A 16,542-nucleotide genomic window follows, 5' to 3' on the forward strand; every position below is an offset into this window, starting at 1 on the left:
AGCCTTCAGTTGCAAAAGGGCAGATTTCTGACAGTAAAACAGGGCAAGAGCACTCCGTGCTCCCGTCTCTTGAAGACCCGAAGTAGTCCGGTGCTCTAGGTCTCTTTCCAGATCTGTGTGAGATCCAGTGCCAAAGATCAGTTCTGCAGAGGGGTCTCTGAACGAACAAAGTCAGTGTCCGTCAGGTGATCTCTGGGCTGATGTAAACGATCTCTAAGTGAGGTATTGCTCTTTGGGTGTTTTTGTAGCAGGAGATGGAACAGATGTCTCCTGCTCCAAAAAAAAATGTCTTCCATTCACCTGGGAATAGAAGCTGTCATTCTATGGCTGTACTTCTCAGTACAGGGAGGGGGGACACGACACACAACGGGGCTGGTGACACCAGCCTGCATGGACTGCTTGGGTATAATCCCCTCTGTAGCAAGTTGAAGACACTGGATGTCTTTTAGGTAGTATCACTGACTTCCCTCCCTGCCCTGTAACAGCCGTAGCTGGGTTTTGTCTTCTCTTTCCCTCACGTCCCTGCTCTTGCAGTCACAGTAACTGTGGTGTTTTTCTTTATCTTGTTCTGTGTTTGGAGTGCAAGCAGATACTTCATGTTTTGGGATGATCCTGGAATGGAATGGGAATTAAAAAAAGAAAAAGGCAGGAGGGAGGCCAGGGTGTGAAAGGGAGAGTGCTTAAATGTAATCCAAAACTAGAGTCTTTCAGATTTGGTTTTGGAGTGTAGATATAAATTGAGTCTGTTAAAGGTTTATCCCAGTATTGTCCCTTGCTTTTGGTTATTGTATCAACAGAAATAAGGCTATTAACGTTAAGTTAATTTGAATACAGTGTCTTCAGGTTGCCTGAAACAAACATGCATATTAACTGATGTCTGAGAGGTAAGGCAAATATACAAATAGTGAAAGGTGTGGTTGGGAAGGAAGCATTGAAAATTACTGATGGATTGTGAATAAGTGAATAGTGCCTCCATTTTTGCAAACAGTAGCTCAGAAAGTTGGGAAGCATCCCCCTTATTTCAGTAACCTTGTTAACTGTGAAGCCTCGGGAGATAACATCTAATCTTGTGTTTCTTCACAAGTTGCATCCCGTGGAGTCATTAATCACAATTATCCCTTAATTTTTGCAGACCTTCACTTGTACTGGGTATTCTCTGCTATCAGCTTTTAAGTTCAAGATATTCTCTGTACTAACCTCCTGCAAACATAGCAAACTTATCATTGATGCTCCAGTTCCTTCAAGGGGCCTGTGAGAGGGGCAGGAAATTCTGCTGTTTATCTTTCTGTGGGAGGAGAGGGGGAAGAGCAGAAAATGCCACCCAGATAATTGAAAGTTTCCAGTTTGTAGCAGGTTCTGCAGGTGTGTGTCCCTATATATAGGGACATAGATTGCTGCATGACACTCTTATGGTAACCACACACTTCAGTGAAATTTGGGGACATCTGATCTTTTCTTTACAAAAAGAAACCATACAGTGCTGATTATAATTTGTTACTTACTTTTCTTTTAAAATTGCCTCTGTTAGTCTGTGTTTAAATTTGTTTGAACTCATCACAGTTTCCACAGCATTTCCCAGAACGTTGTAATATCCCCTGACACCAAAACTAAGGGACATTTCTTCTGAACAGGCAGGACATAATTAGATATTCTGTAATGTCACTCTTTCTCTGTTGGCTGCCAGTCTAGCTTTAGTCCAGTTCTGATTGCTGGTTTTGATCAGACTCTTAAAGTAAGCACGATTGAGCAACAAGGTATTTTCTTCGTTTCTTTTCTCAAATTATCATGCAGCAGGAACCCATTTTAAGTCTGGAGAAACAGTACGGACAGCTGTTGGATGTAACTCCAACAAGCAGATAATCTGTTAGGTAGTTTAGATGTAGTCGTATGATGATGCCTTTAGCATGTGTGCAGCAGCAAAGGCTTTGTTATGGTTCTCTTAATTCTGTAAACAAAATTAAAACATATCTTTGGCCTTTTCATAACTGAAGTTATTAACATTTATATATATGTAAAAATAGTTATATCTGATTTCTTTTAATTAAAGTACCAAATACGAGAAGAATATTGGGACGACAACTTCAGAATAAATTGTAAAATAACTATGCTCTTTATTGAACACATTAATTACAAAAAGGTTTATGTGATGTGGTGATAGGTGTTAAATTCTTGGTTTCTTCAGCAGTTAAAGGAGATACAGATAACTTACTAATTGTTCTTCTAAAAATAGTAGAACACTTGCAACTAATGCATGGATTAGAAAAGTCACAGGGGGATGAGTTGCCACCCCCTCATAAAATCTGTTAATTACCCTAATTCAACAAAGAATGTGCAGTCTAAAGTTGCAATGCATGTGCAATATGTAAAAGAGAATAATGTCAGCCTTTCATTCTGTAAAAGGACAGCAGACTGAGAAGACACAGATGTCTGCTTCGTGCGAGCAGCCATAATTCACTTCCCCGCCCGGCACTACAGTATGAAAAGGGAATTTAACCATTTTCAACAACTGTTTATTGGGGCCTCTTACTATTTAATCCTGAGTTACATGCCTTGAGTACGTCTTCAGAGTTTGAGACTTTTGCTGCATCTATGACTCGAAGAATGTATTATTAGCTCATGCTTAGATGTATTAAAGGGAGCCAGCTGCCGAGCAGGAAATGCTGCTTGGAGGGCTCCAAGAATAGCATTCCCTCGGTATGCTGGGGAATGCCCCTGGTTTTCCCCTGAATTACCTGCAAAAGCAGCCACTCTATTGATTTCAGAATTTAAACTTTTCTTGAAAGAGAAATAAAGATGCAGGCAATAAAATAATAAAAAATAAAATGAAGGCCCTAGCCTTTAATGTAAGGAGCGCTGATAATGTGGTCAGAGTGTATCTGGCATGATGTGCTAGCTGGGGGTTCAGCGCTCGTTTTCCAGGTGTTTATAATGAAAGCTGCTTTCAAATAAGGAAGCGTGTTTCCCTGCCTCGCGTTTTGATCACTTGTACAGTCAATTTTGACTTCATACTGGGTAGGTCTTCCCACACCATACAGAGGGACTGAACAGCTTAGTAGTAGACAGACTTATTGTTTTGAAATTTGGGGGAATATTTCTTGGGATGAACTTTTGAGTTTTAACTATTATGAACAAACCCCAGGAGTGGGAGAAGAGGACTGTGTTTGGGCAGGATGGGAACATCCCCTGCCTGGAGAGCTGATTCTTCTCTTTACTGGAGTTCACTGGAGCATCTCTCACTTTTTCAGAGGGAATATGCTAAATATTGATGTTTATAGAGACTTTATGCACATGTTCAGGACAATTACAGAAAATCTTGACTTTTTTAAAAAAATATGTATTTTTAAATAAAAACAATATTCTTCCAGAGAGAATTGTTGGAACTAATTTTAGCATGAAACCCTTTGACTGTGCTTAATGGTATGTCTGTTGAGTACTTACTGAGGACTCGTCCAGCTTTAAAGCACTGTGGAATACTAGTTTTAAGAGTACTTAAATGGGTGATAACAGTAGCAACAAAATCCACTGTTTGTTTCATCTTGCAAACAGGCTGAAGCAAAGACTTGGCATATTTATATCAGGAGATGCAATCTTTATGCAAGGAGAGGAAAGATATGGAGAAATTAAACATTTCATCTCCTTGCACATGTTGTACAGCGGGTTTAGGCAAGGTATCAGGGACAAGATTGTAGTTTAGGACTGATGGAAACTTAGTGTCCCATCTCCTGGTTAACTTCAGTGTGGGTTATACAATTGGCTATTGGCCATAAAACCTACTGCTGAAGAGGATTAGTCCTTCAAGTGGGAGTTGCTCTGTAGTAAATAATAGGGTTTCATCCCTTCTGACACCCTTATGATATTGTTCACTTGTTCGTCCAATTTGTTCTTTCTCACATAGGAAGCAATCTAGCATGGATATTTTTGAGTGGTTCTGAGAATGGTGATACGGTAGCAGTAAAGAAGCATGGCTGGTTAGAGTATATGCTTCTTCCCATCAGTTTGTGTGTAACTTGGAAATTATTTTAGATTTTTAAAAAGTATGTAAGTGTGCATCTGAAGTATGCAGCTTAAGGAGATACTAAGAATAAGACTGGAAGAGTTGCATTTTTCTTTTTCTTTTTTTCCCCTGCTTATACAGATGCAAAATCAGAAGTCAGACTTTTACTTTCTGCTGATCCTACCAGTTCTACGCTGGTGCCACACAGCCAGTTTCAGATATTTATACTCCAGTTATTTTCTTACTGCAATTTGAGATGACAGTTTCTGCTAGAAACTTCTGAAAAATACACTATGTATATTCATATTATCTTTTTTCATATCCTGTCATCCCTTATTTATGTGGATAAATGTATTTTTATTCCTCTGACAAATCTGATCAAAACTGATTAGGTTCACCAAGACTGTGTGAAAGTAAGCTTTTTTCTAAACACTGTTTCTCTTTGCTGACTCATCTTTTTTTTGCCAAAGTCACTGAGGCTGCTGTTATTTAAGCACCATTTTATGCTAGACAAAATAAGCTGTTCTGAACAGAATTGTGAAATTTTCCTTCACTGCTTAGCAAATGTGGTACATTTGAGCATGAAAGATGAAGGAAGTATGAGTTGCAGAAAGTATTTCTATACTGATGGTGGTAAAGCAGCACTCTTCGCCCTGGTTACAAACCAACATAAAAGTGCTTTATGGTCCTTAAAAAGCAAGATGAGTGACAATTGTGTAAAAGCAGCCTCTTACTGCACTGTAACTGGCTTCTATTTTTGCTATCAGAGCTTAATACAGTATTTAGGTCTTTTAATGAATATTTTAAGCCTATCATCTCTACTGGTGTAGGGTAGAGGGAAAGAATCCTGCTGCTACTCCATCCATTTTTTTATCTAAGTGCTGAAATACTACTTTTAAGATTTGGCATGGCATATATAAGTGGATAGTAAACTGTTCTAACAGATAGGTATATCTTGACTGCAAAAATCAGACTCCTAAAGAAGGTGCTAATTACCACTAATGCTTGAAAAAATTTTGCTCAATGACCATCTGACAGGTATGTAGCATATTCTGCCTGTACTGTAGTGGCATAATCAGGCCTGACGGTTACAGGGTTGAAGCTGTGACGGAAGAGAAGGGTGTTGATTGCTGGTCAGTGACCATAGAAATTGATCTGTTGATTTTGTTAAAAAACCCAAAACACCCCCCCCACCCCCTCCACCCCCCAAAACAACAACAAAACAAACAAAACACCCACCCCCCACCCCCCCAGTATACACTGCTTTTCCAGGCTTTAATTTATTTCTGTGTCTGGCTGGTATTACAGTAATTTCATCTTTATTACTCTGTTTTTAGGTTGCCTGAAGCTCAGCAGAGGGTTGGAGGATGTTTTCTAAATCTGATGCCACAAATGAAAAGCTTATACCTTGCATACTGTGCCAACCATCCGTCAGCAGTAAATGTTCTCACAGAACACAGGTATGTTTGCTTTGTGGTCTTTTAAGCCTGATACAAAAAAAAAATGCGTAAAATATACTTGTGTTGTAAAGCTGTGATGTCTCTTTTGACACACATTTGGTATGGTAGAGCTTGTTTAAGGAAAAATAAAACTAGTATATTTTTTTTAAATAAGACCAAAAAACCTCACAACGTAAAGCTGTTCCATGTCATTAGGACCAGCTTGTCATTTTAGCCAGTGTCTTATCAACTATTTGAGAGAATCTTCTCATTAAAGAATGCATGCTGGACACTGAATATGTAAACCAAACTGTACTGATTGTCATCTTTTATTTAAAAATGTTGAGATCAAAACAACTTTGAAATTATGGCATAATTGACATGATTACCAATAGGCTTTTTAGACAGTTGGCAAATTGTAACTTAGCCCTGTAAAAGCCTGTACGTTTGTATGTACTTAACTTTATAATGGTATATCCTTAGTTTTACTTTTGAGTAATATGAAAGGAGTGTGAAAGCTGAGAAAGTTTACAAAATAAGTATTTCCTGGGTGTAGAATTAGGATGCTGAGTTAACATGATGTTGGTCAGCTTTGGGACAGACCTTGAATTTGCATAGAAGATGCCCTGTATCACCTTGAGGGAAGAGTGTTGAGGCCAGAATTTGATAAAAGAAGTCTGCTTTCACAAACTTTGCTATGTATTCCTCTCAGGAGCATGTGCTGAAGCAGCTGTTACTTTGGGGCTATTTATGTTTGCTTGTGGTGCAGGACAGAACTCTGATCTTCTCTTGAAGGTTAGACATAGGACAAATTCTAGCAGGATATCTGTTCGTTTTGCTTTACACCCCCACCCCCACCCCACCCCCCACCCCACCCCGCCCTTTTTGGGGGGGTCTTCTTGTGATGGACCAAAGTAAAGTTATTTTGAATGTTCTTAACACTTCCTAAACAAAAAGGAGAATAATTGATTGTTTACTATAATGTTAGCTTCTTCCAAGAACTCAGATTTTGTTTTAACAGCAACACTCTGTGGCATATTTGTGAGCTTTACTTATAATATTATAAATAAAAAAACCTTGTAGCTACCAAATACTATGAACTGTTGCTTATGTTAGCAAGACATGTAACTATGTTCCAACCCTAATTTGAAAAATCAAGCTGTAAATTCTCATTGCAATATAGGGAGAAATAAGGTAGTTTTTTGTCAGAAGCAACGGCAAATTAAAATTCAGCTAGACAAAATACATTTAAAACCCCATGATGAAACCCCTTAGTGTTTGTTTTCTTTCAAGTGGCCTACTTCTAGTACCACTTTCTGTAAATGGTAAATACTCTTAGGCTTAGATTTTTTGTTTGCTCGTGCCTTTATGCTCTTTCCATACAGAGATCTGGGATTTAATCTATAGATGGAGGATGGCAAGCGATAGCAAAGTGATCATCTACATTTCTTAAGATTTGGAGACATTTATAAAGGATTATCCTAACTTTCAGAACTCTTGGAAAACACAGGGAATAGCCGTGTCTGAGAAACAGTGATAAAAATGTGAGGGAGGAAAGCTGTTCTGCAAATGGAGAAAAGAAGCATTTCTTCTCCTCCGTGTTGCTTTGCACATCAGTTGTCTTAAGAAAAATTCAGCTTCTGGTCTGTAAAGTCAGCTTGATCTCAAGTCCTGATGGATTCAATGTAGGTGTCATAAAGTAGTCAAGTAAGTTGGACGTGTAGTAGGTTCAAAGCACTTGTATTGTTTGTATGAGATAGCTCAAGGGGAGAGAAGTTGTGATAAACAGCTTTCTGTTTAATGCTATTATGTTGCCAGGCATGAGTCAACAGAAGTGAATCCTGTATTTTTTTTAATTACCCCTATTTTATTATTCTAAGGCCATCATTTTTGTGGAACATTGCTGTAGGTAGTAGGTGGCTTGACTAAAAATTCTGTTTGAGATGGCTGCCATGAAGAAATCAGAAGGTGCTTTAAGCAGGTCTGAACCTTTTCCTCTCAGAATGCTGGGAAGCTTTTAATTACATTGTTTTAAAGGTAGAGGAAGAGAGATGAATAACAAACTGACTGAAGGCATGAGGAAAAGGAAAATACTCAGAACTGTCTGCTTGTCTATTCAGCTGAGAAGTTTTTAGTGTGTAAAAAGCATCCCTCATAAACCTTAACGTAAAAATTACTGAGGTTTGTGGATAGTCATCATTGTAATAATAATGAAACAACTACACTGCCGTTAATACTAGATAATATTGAACTGGAATTTTTCAGAGATGTCACAAGCCAAGGTTTAAGACTTCTAAAAAATAGTGATGATTTTGTTGGCTGGTTTTGTGGTATAGTTTTACCAGAGGGTCCAAAAGCATTATATGTGTTTTAATACCAGCAAAAATATGGCAGAGAAATGGATGTTTGCTGAATTCTTGGATTTGAGTATCATGTTTGTAACAGCTGTACTATTCAGTAGCGTTTCAGAGAGAGGAAAAAGTAACAGTCTGGAGCGGTTTGATTTGGAACACAAATTCTTACTGTCTACAGTAGATTATTTCTTGCCATGAACTCTGTGCACTTTATAAACTGAACATATATGCATTAACTGTGCTTCTGAAAGCCTTTCTACAAAAAACCATAGCAAATAATTTGAAGTCAGATTCTTACATCGCAAAACTAGTATTTTCCTCAGTTTATGAAGTTCACTTGCTTTTTGGTGGGAACCATACCAACAAAAAAAGAAACAAAAAATCTCCTAGATAATTGTTCTAGGTGAAACTTCAGAAACTTTACCTCTCTTTTGGGTTTTTATTTGATAAAATATACTAGTTTTATTATTGTATTTTTACTGTCACTGACTAAAACCAACTTACAGGAAATTGGCTATCATTTTGAAGCATTAACTGTATGGTTTCTATAACCAGTTGGACCACTGTAACATCAAAATTGTAAGCAGTCATCTGCTTTGATGGAATATTACACATGAGGTTTTTATACGTAATTTTCTGAGGTATTGAGCATGCTCTTTGAGGAGTGTTGTAATATCTATTAAAATGCTCTTGACACCTGGTAAAGACTGTGTGTGTATGCATATGTGTATATATAAAACCTGATGACATTAACTTAGAATTGTTTTGGACTTCCTAGTCAAAAGCTTCTTTTTTTGAATAGCATTTTCACGAAGTCAATTCTAAATATCAGTACTTAGGATGGGGCTGGAGATTTAAAAGCGGCATTCAGTTGGAATTTGACTGGGTTTTTTTTCTTTTTTTTTTTTTTTTTTTTTTAAAATGCCATTCAGTATGAATGCCAGCCTGTGTTTCCTCTTTCTCTTCCTTGCCATTTGCTTCTTGATCATATGTAGCACCAACATGGGGGCTTTTATTCAATTGGTACAAATACGGGTGTGTGTGCATATACATGTTCATATATGTCTGTGTTTATATAAACACGCAGTTGGAGGTGAAGGGGGTTAATTATGTTACTTAATGAATAAGATATTTTTTTCATGTTAAAATCTTCAAAGTTGCAAACATCGTTCATTTCCTTAAGTTAATAGTTAGTAGTCAAACTATTGAAATTAGTATCGTTAGAGACCTGAGTGTATGTGAATATGAAGAAATGGGAAAAAACCTAATACAGCCCATAACAGGAGTTCGGGTTCCAGAGCTGCATGTTTCTGAGGATGTATTTGTCTCTGATAATCATGACAACAACAACAAAAATCTTACTATTAAGTTTGGGAACAGATTCTCTTCTTGGTTCCAGACGTGACACTTTAAGTTTTATCCACGTGTTAGAGTTGGTACTCAACATAATTTCTCCAATTTTATACAGTCCTGAAATCTGGTAGGTACTTTCTGTCTCGGCGATTGTTTCAGAACTGTTAAATATTTTTTCCAGAATTAAAATTATTTCTGTTTAATGAATCAAGAATTTTGAAGAATTAAGTCATTTTTTCCTTAGGTCTGTTATCATGTCTTGTAATTGTGTCTTAAGCCACTGGCTAAAGCCGAAGAGGTGGAGTTTGCTGGGTACAGCTGGGTGATGGCTCTGGCAGAACTCAGTGTTTTGCATGTTTCCACCACCGCCTCTTACCTTGTTCCCCTTGTTCCCTTCTCTCGTATTGGCTATAGTGCCACTGTACGCAATTTCTATTTTATTTACTTTATTCCATAACAGTCATACCTTTTTGGCTCCATTATATGAGGTTTGTTTCTAATATCCCATAGTTTTGCTTGAGGATCCCAGTTCAAGGCCAAGGGTAGGTAATTCAATATTATAATATGGTATTATTTTAGGAGAGGATTTTGCTAGCTGGTGGGAGCAGTACGCCCTCAGGAGCATAGTGTTTAGTCAAAGTAGCATTGATCGCTGTGTGTGCTTCTTACTGTAGACATGCTTGCCTTCTAGTAAGAGAAGAAACAGGATGAGCAACCTAAGGCATGAAAGAATGAATTTCCCTCAAATTAAAAACCCCAGTTGAATGCAAAATACAGAAATGGGTAATTGCAGTGGAGTAAGGAGTCCCAGGAACATCAGATGTTCCCTACCTGGGGAAGATCACAAGCCACAAAGTTCAGTGTAAGAAGAAACTGAAGCAAAGAAGAGGAGGCAGAAGCTAGGACTGGGAGTTTATATGGACTGTATCCAAAATGGCAAGAGGAAAGATATTTGAGTATAGAACTCGCTGAAGGGTGGATAACATAATTAAAAAAAAAAAAAAAGTCTTAACAGGCCCCACTGATCAGTGGACATAAAACTCTTCAGAAGAAATAAAGAGTGCAGACCCAATGTAATCAGCGTTAAGTACATAATGGGGGGGGGGGGGGGGTTAAGCTTTTTTACTTTGTTTAAACAACACTATGTTTATTTTAAAATGAAATGGACAAAAAATGTTTCCAAAAGAAAATTTAATTTGATTAAAAGGTAGGCAAAAATTAGTAATATACGCCTGCTTTATTTATTTTGCCAAGTGGCAAGTGTCGAGCCAGTTCTCAGCTGGAAGAAAGCTATTCACAAATCTTTGCTTGTTCAAACATTAATTTTGCTAGATTCTTTTCTTCTCTTAGATAACGTCCCAAGCATATTCCACACTTGCACCGCAGACCTAGCAGTCTAGATAAAATTTGTGGAGCTGAAACATCACAATTACTCAGAGTAACTGGAGCATGGAATACAGATCAGCTTGAGTCAGAAAAGTCTTTGTGCCTCCCCCACTTTGGTGCATCCCTGTGCCTGCAAGTGTGCAGGCTGATGTCATATGCCAAGCAACAGTCCCTGGGAGAGGAGCTTGAAGGGGAAGTTTAGCACTAGGAAATTAAAAGCTGCGGTTGAGGGGTTGCTGAGGCAAGCTGTGCCACAACGCTCTCAAAATGCGGTGCCTGTGTGCAGTCCTCAGACCCGTCAGCAGTGATAGCTCATGTTCCATCTATTACAAACAGAGACCTACTTCAGAAGTGTAAGTTGTGATTTTAAACATATGTTTTAGTTCCTGGGTGTGCTGTCCTCAAGTTTAAATGGCTGCTTTTGGGTTGGGTGGGTTTTTTTGTTGGAGGTTTTTTTTTCCTTCTGTTAATATAGGCACATCTGAACTTGTTTTCTTCCCTCCCGCCAGTCTGATTTGCAACTTTTGAGGCACCTGTACTAAGAAATATTTGAACATATTAATAGGGCTTAAAGACACTTTTCACGGTGACCTTTAAAATATCTGAAGCTGTGAACTGACTCTAGTCTGGAGTGAAGAGAACTTTTCAGCTCGAAATTTCAGGATAAATGAAGCACAGCACTTTCATACGCTTTTCTGCATTCTGTTCTGTAAAACAACGCAAGTAATGAATTAAAATCTCAGCTGCCTCTCTCTGAAAAGATACTTGTTTAGGCAGTTGTGACTAAGTTGATGATTTCACCGTTCAAAAGTTTTTTCCTGTTCAGCTAAATGATACCTTTTTTAAAAACGTACTGCTTAGCTGTGGGCCGGAGTTTTATTTAGCATATATTGCCTAGGAGAGTGTGGTACTTGCAGGCATCATTTGCAATTGTGACATGAAAGAGCCATTGTCTTTGGCAAAGCAGCTGCGCTCTTCAGCTAATGACACTGACTTTCAAGCAGCTATTAATTAAAAGACAGTTGTGAACTGCTGTCGTATTCAAACAGTATTTTAATCTACCCATATTTTATTAAAAGTAAACCTTTCAGTTATGTTCTGTATTGCATTTGTCCTTTGTGAATAAATGAAGGACGCTCACTTTAAGCTTTGAGCTAAAGCAACGTCCATTTTGCCAAATATTTTATGTCCGCGAAGCTGCAGAGGTAGCAGGTTGGTTTAGCATGAGTAGACTGCTAACGGGGTCTGCGTGATGGAACTGCTCAGACAAAATTTTGGGTACTATTGTATTAAAAGAGTGTGTGTGTGTGTCTGTGTGTTCACACTAGAGTTTGAACAAGCTGGCATGTCAAAACTTGTCAGAGGGAAGCACAGAAGTGTATGAAAGAAAACATTGTCCTCTTGGGAATGTTGGGAGGAAAACGACGTCATTCAGTTTTAATTACACCTATTAAGACTGCTCTGTGTAAAAGGCTTCCTGATGATGCCATTGCTAAGCGTGTTTTTCAGGACTTTGTGTATGTTTCAAGTGAGCTGAGGTTTAAACTTGCTTAGTACGTTCCTACACTGTGATTAAGGAAAAGGGAGGTGATAAACAACGGAGCATCTTGTGTGGAAGAGCAGTGAATGGTCTGGAAACTGCTGCAACATTGCGTAACCACAGTGTGTTTAGTCAAAGGCGTTGCAGAGTAGACAGTGAAAACAAGATAGTGTCAGGGTTTTATTTCAGCTTTCCAAGTAGTCGATTTTAATTCAGGCTACAGCGAGTTTTTTCCTGTTTTCTTACACATTTATTTCATAATGCCGAAGTCGGGAAGAAATGGAAGAGTGATAATGAGAATTAGAAATGCGAATGCGGGTGAAATGGTAACCAATGTTCCTCCTACTGTAGAGGCATTAAATGGAGGGGAAAAAAAAGGGGGGGGGGGCCACAAGCATTGTGTTGGTGGATAGCTCAGCAAATACCATTTATATAATGCATTTGTATGCACCCACCCAGCAGCATGTAGATGGCCGAGGTAAATAGGAATAGGATTTTTTTTTTCCTCTTTGCAATCTGAAGGCAAAAATTAGTGCTGTTCAGAACAATGTTAAATTGAAGGGTGTGTGGTATTTGTGATTGGCACGTCCTGTAGAACATACTGCTGTGCTGGGCGGGGGGGGGGGGGGGAAGAGAAGCTGCATAGATACGCATATGGATTGTGCTGCTTGAAATGGGGAAGAATAGCATATAATGTGAAAGGGAATAAATAGTTGATAAAGTCAGGCAGCAGGGGTTGTGTGTTTGGCTAAAGCAAACAAAATGCAAAGAATGAGTTTAAATGGTTACTTCCTGTTGGTTCTTGTAGCAAATGTCTTTCATTTAAAATAAAATAGATGAAGATACTTATCAAGTACCATATGTAATCTAGCTTTATGATGGTGACATGGGTGGGGGTGCTTACAGGGAGACTTAATGGATAAAACAACAAAAAAAGCAGTGTCGTGCAGATGATCAGTGTCATATACACAGTGAATTGAAATCTAAAACCACTGAGTGCCTTCTGACAGAAAGGCTTTCACAGGTGAGCTTTGGGAAAGCTTTCTGTGGAAACTGGGCACCGTACCTTCATTTAAAGTGCCTGCCTCATCACCGTGCTGGAAATTGGTCCCTACTTTTTAGCTGAGTCAGGAGGAGAGGATGTGCCACCACACCAGAGCCATGCAGCTTAATGTTTCAGTTCAGTGAATTAGCCTGAATCGTGGATGAACAAGCAGCTCGTAAACACTGTAAAACCAAATCATGAGTCAAAATCCTTAGTCATGTTTAGGGTGCCACCAGAATCCGTTGGCAAGTTCTGAAGTTGGTGTGATTTTATGCTGAGTAAGGGCTGTGACTAAGAAAGCGTAAGGCAAAGTAGGTTTTCAGGCTCCAGGTATACAGAGTTGGCCAGCTTTATTTCTTCAATCTAAAGTTAAGCTAGAAAAGTACTCAGGTTTATCTGTGTTGCATTAATATAATTCCTCATGCAAGGTACTGTAGGAGGCTTTTTCATTGGGTTTTAATTTTGGCTAAAACCCGATTGTGTCATGAGCTTTAGGAAGCCTGGAGTTGCTGATACACGTTGCTTGAGAGGGATGTAGCAGGGTCTGCCTGGTGGAGCTGTGGACATTCTCAAGTGTGCCCAGCCCTTCTCTTTGCATCTTTAAAATGCGAGGTCAGCCGGTGTTGGGAAACCCCTTCACCGGCTTTCTCAGCTCTACAGTTGAGTACAGCAGAAATTGCACAAATACATGCACCGAGGAGTGCCTGGGCCTAGTTAGAATGGGGAGGGAGTGCTCTAAAAGAGGTGGCGTAAGGTTATGTTGGACCTGACAGTTCAGAAAGGGTACTGGATGTATTTAAGCAAGGTAGTGTAAGTAAATGCCAATTAATTAATTTGAGGACAAGTAAACATTGGAGTAAACTGTATGGAAAAGTACCTTCTGTTCAGTAAACTTGGGGAAACTTTAGCAGCTGGGAGGAGAGAGATCGGGGTGGGATGGTGGGTAAAGCAGTTACATTGGGATGGGAAGGTTGTGGTTCACGTTCTTGTTCTGCTCTCTTATCTGTTGGGACAGATGACATCAGTAAAGTGTCACTTGTTCTGAAATGGGAAGGAGTGTGTGTGTATTGGGAGAAGTAGGGAGGTCTGTTTTGTCAGAATCTTTGCAATGCTTTTATGTAGCATGACTCACTGATAATTGAGCACGTGTATTATGGCAGTGTCCTATCAGTGTCTGTTTCCTAGGGAAACTGAGCAGGTCGGGATTAGCTTTCTGCATGGAAACGCTGTGCCCTAGGTTTGGAGATCCTTGCCCTTCCCTTTTTGTTAATGTGGCCATAATGTACAAATGTTCCTCTTTTATTGCTGTTGTTTGACACTGGTTTTATGCTTTCTGAAAGTACTGAATCTGGTAGCTGGCTAAGGCTTCCTTTGAAAAAATGAGACTATGCCAATAACCAGGGAGGGGAAAAAATTTTTAAGTAGTAATTCTGACTTATGGGGGCATAATGCTATTAATCAGTAGAAAGATAATCTTAGAGTAGACTGTCACATGAGAATAGTGGGGTTTTGTTGTGGGGTTTTTTGAGAACTAGTTAATTTATTATAACAAGGGCTGAAAACATGAGCAACCCTATCTGCAGACGTTTGGAATGACACAGCTTGAGTACAAGAAGATGTTAATCTTTTTAATAAGCAGCTTTCTGAATTTCCTTTATTTAGATTTTGTCTTTAGAATCCCATGTTTTTCTGCAGCTTGTATTTTCTGAAGCCTGGAAGTCAGCCCAGGTGCTGCTGTATCTTCCTTTCCCCATGGAAAGAGCACACTTTGTTCTTGGTCATTTAAACTCTTGAAAAGCTTGTCCTCCACCATAGCCCTCTGAAACCTCTGCTTTATGAGGAGGCAGAATATGTAGCTATTTTAAGTCTCCTTGATAGCAAAGTAAGCTGAAATTCCTGGGATGCGCTGCTTTTTAAACTGAGTTAGTGTAAAAAGTTGAGGGGCTGGGCCAGTTCTTGGAAATGACAAATAGGAAAAAACATCTGGGTAGGGGAAGTAGCAGTTCGTGATACTTGGAGAGCATGGATTTCTTACAGCAGCTTTGCTGTCCAAACAAGTGTGTTGTGTGAGTACACCCTCAGTGAAACCCTAACTCATTTGAGAATAGATTGCCCAGTAGTTATTTCTACTGTGGTCCACCATTTGTATGGCTGTTGGTTAGTTGGTCATTCTGCAGTAACATCTTGGATGTGTGAGATGAGGTCATTAAACACGTAAGTGTGGGAGGAAAAAAGGTCCTGAAACATTCTGTGTCTTCCCGTTAGTGTCTGACACCTTAAAAATATCAATGCTTGATTAAATATGAAGCCATTGACTCATTTATGCTTGTGTACTACCTGTGTAAATCACCTCTAAGGTCAGATGTCATTTTACTAGAATAAAGAGCTGAGTGATAAAATACAGCGCAAATGGCTTTATTCTGTAATCTTTGCTCAGATGGGGTACTCTGTCTTTGAGCATCAGTTGCCCAGAACGGTCGGTTTGATCCTATGTCTGTTGTTCCCTGGATGGACCCCAAATCGGCAAATGTCTTTGTTCTTGTATTTTATTTAATGCAGAAACTGATTGCAGCACCTAAATTGTACTTGAGTTACTTTTTGATTTATTTGGCCTCTTGTTTTACTGGCAGAATTCATTGTGGATGAAAGACTGAAGTGAAGAACCCAATGTAATTTTAATTGCCTTGGTAATTTGATCTTAATTTGCTTAAATATCTTGTGTACGCAGTGAGGAGCTAGGAGAATTCATGGAGATGAAAGGTGCCAACAGCCCTGGGATCCTTGTACTGACCACGGGCCTCAGCAAACCTTTTATGCGTCTGGATAAATACCCCACGTTACTCAAAGAACTTGAAAGGCACATGGAGGTATATCTTATCAGCATTTATGTTCCAGCTTAATGATGATTTGACAACAATTATTTTAAAGGTACATGTCAAACATGATGGGACCCAAAATTACATTTGTTTGCTCTTCCGTCAGCCTTCTAAAATATGGGCTGGATTGGTTTAAAACTTAGTGCAGTAAAACTTCCTGTAAAAGCTAAACGTTTAAAGTAAAACTAGCCAGAGAAGCTAATCTTCACTGCTAGAACAGTCTTGCAGGGTCTTTGGTTGACTTGACGTTAAACGCGTCTCCTGAGTACTGCTGGAGGCTACTTTATCTTGTAGAAGGAGTGCTGCTTCTCATCTTAGGACCTCAGCATGTCGAACACATCACTGGAGTAGTCCCTTTGACTTCACTGAACACTGTCCAAAACTGATCCTTCCAATATGGGAAGGTGTTTGAGGAGCTACTGTTTCCGCCTTTGCATTTTATAGGTTAGACTTTTGGAGCGTGAAGGAGGGAGAGAAATCAAAAGTGTATGGGTCTTTGTCTTGTCACACAATTGGGTTTGTCAGTCAGTGGCAACGGAACGTACTAGCCTGCAA

The 16,542-nt window shown here is 39.1% G+C and overlaps 1 protein-coding gene across 6 annotated transcripts in view; it reads left to right on the forward strand.

The window, feature by feature from the left end:
• The window catches only part of ARHGEF7 (Rho guanine nucleotide exchange factor 7), a 125,341-nt gene that overhangs the window by 75,440 nt on the left and 33,359 nt on the right, over positions 1-16,542 (forward strand). For all 6 annotated transcript variants that reach the window (XM_049834309.1, XM_049834305.1, XM_049834308.1 and 3 more), the window contains 2 exons: positions 5,332-5,454; positions 15,840-15,978. In XM_049834309.1, the coding sequence (XP_049690266.1) occupies positions 5,332-5,454; positions 15,840-15,978 (262 nt within the window). The remainder of the gene's footprint in view (positions 1-5,331; positions 5,455-15,839; positions 15,979-16,542) is intronic.

The sequence above is a fragment of the Accipiter gentilis genome, chromosome 31, assembly GCF_929443795.1.
Source record: "Accipiter gentilis chromosome 31, bAccGen1.1, whole genome shotgun sequence".
In the NCBI taxonomy this organism is placed as follows: Eukaryota; Metazoa; Chordata; class Aves; order Accipitriformes; family Accipitridae; genus Astur; species Astur gentilis.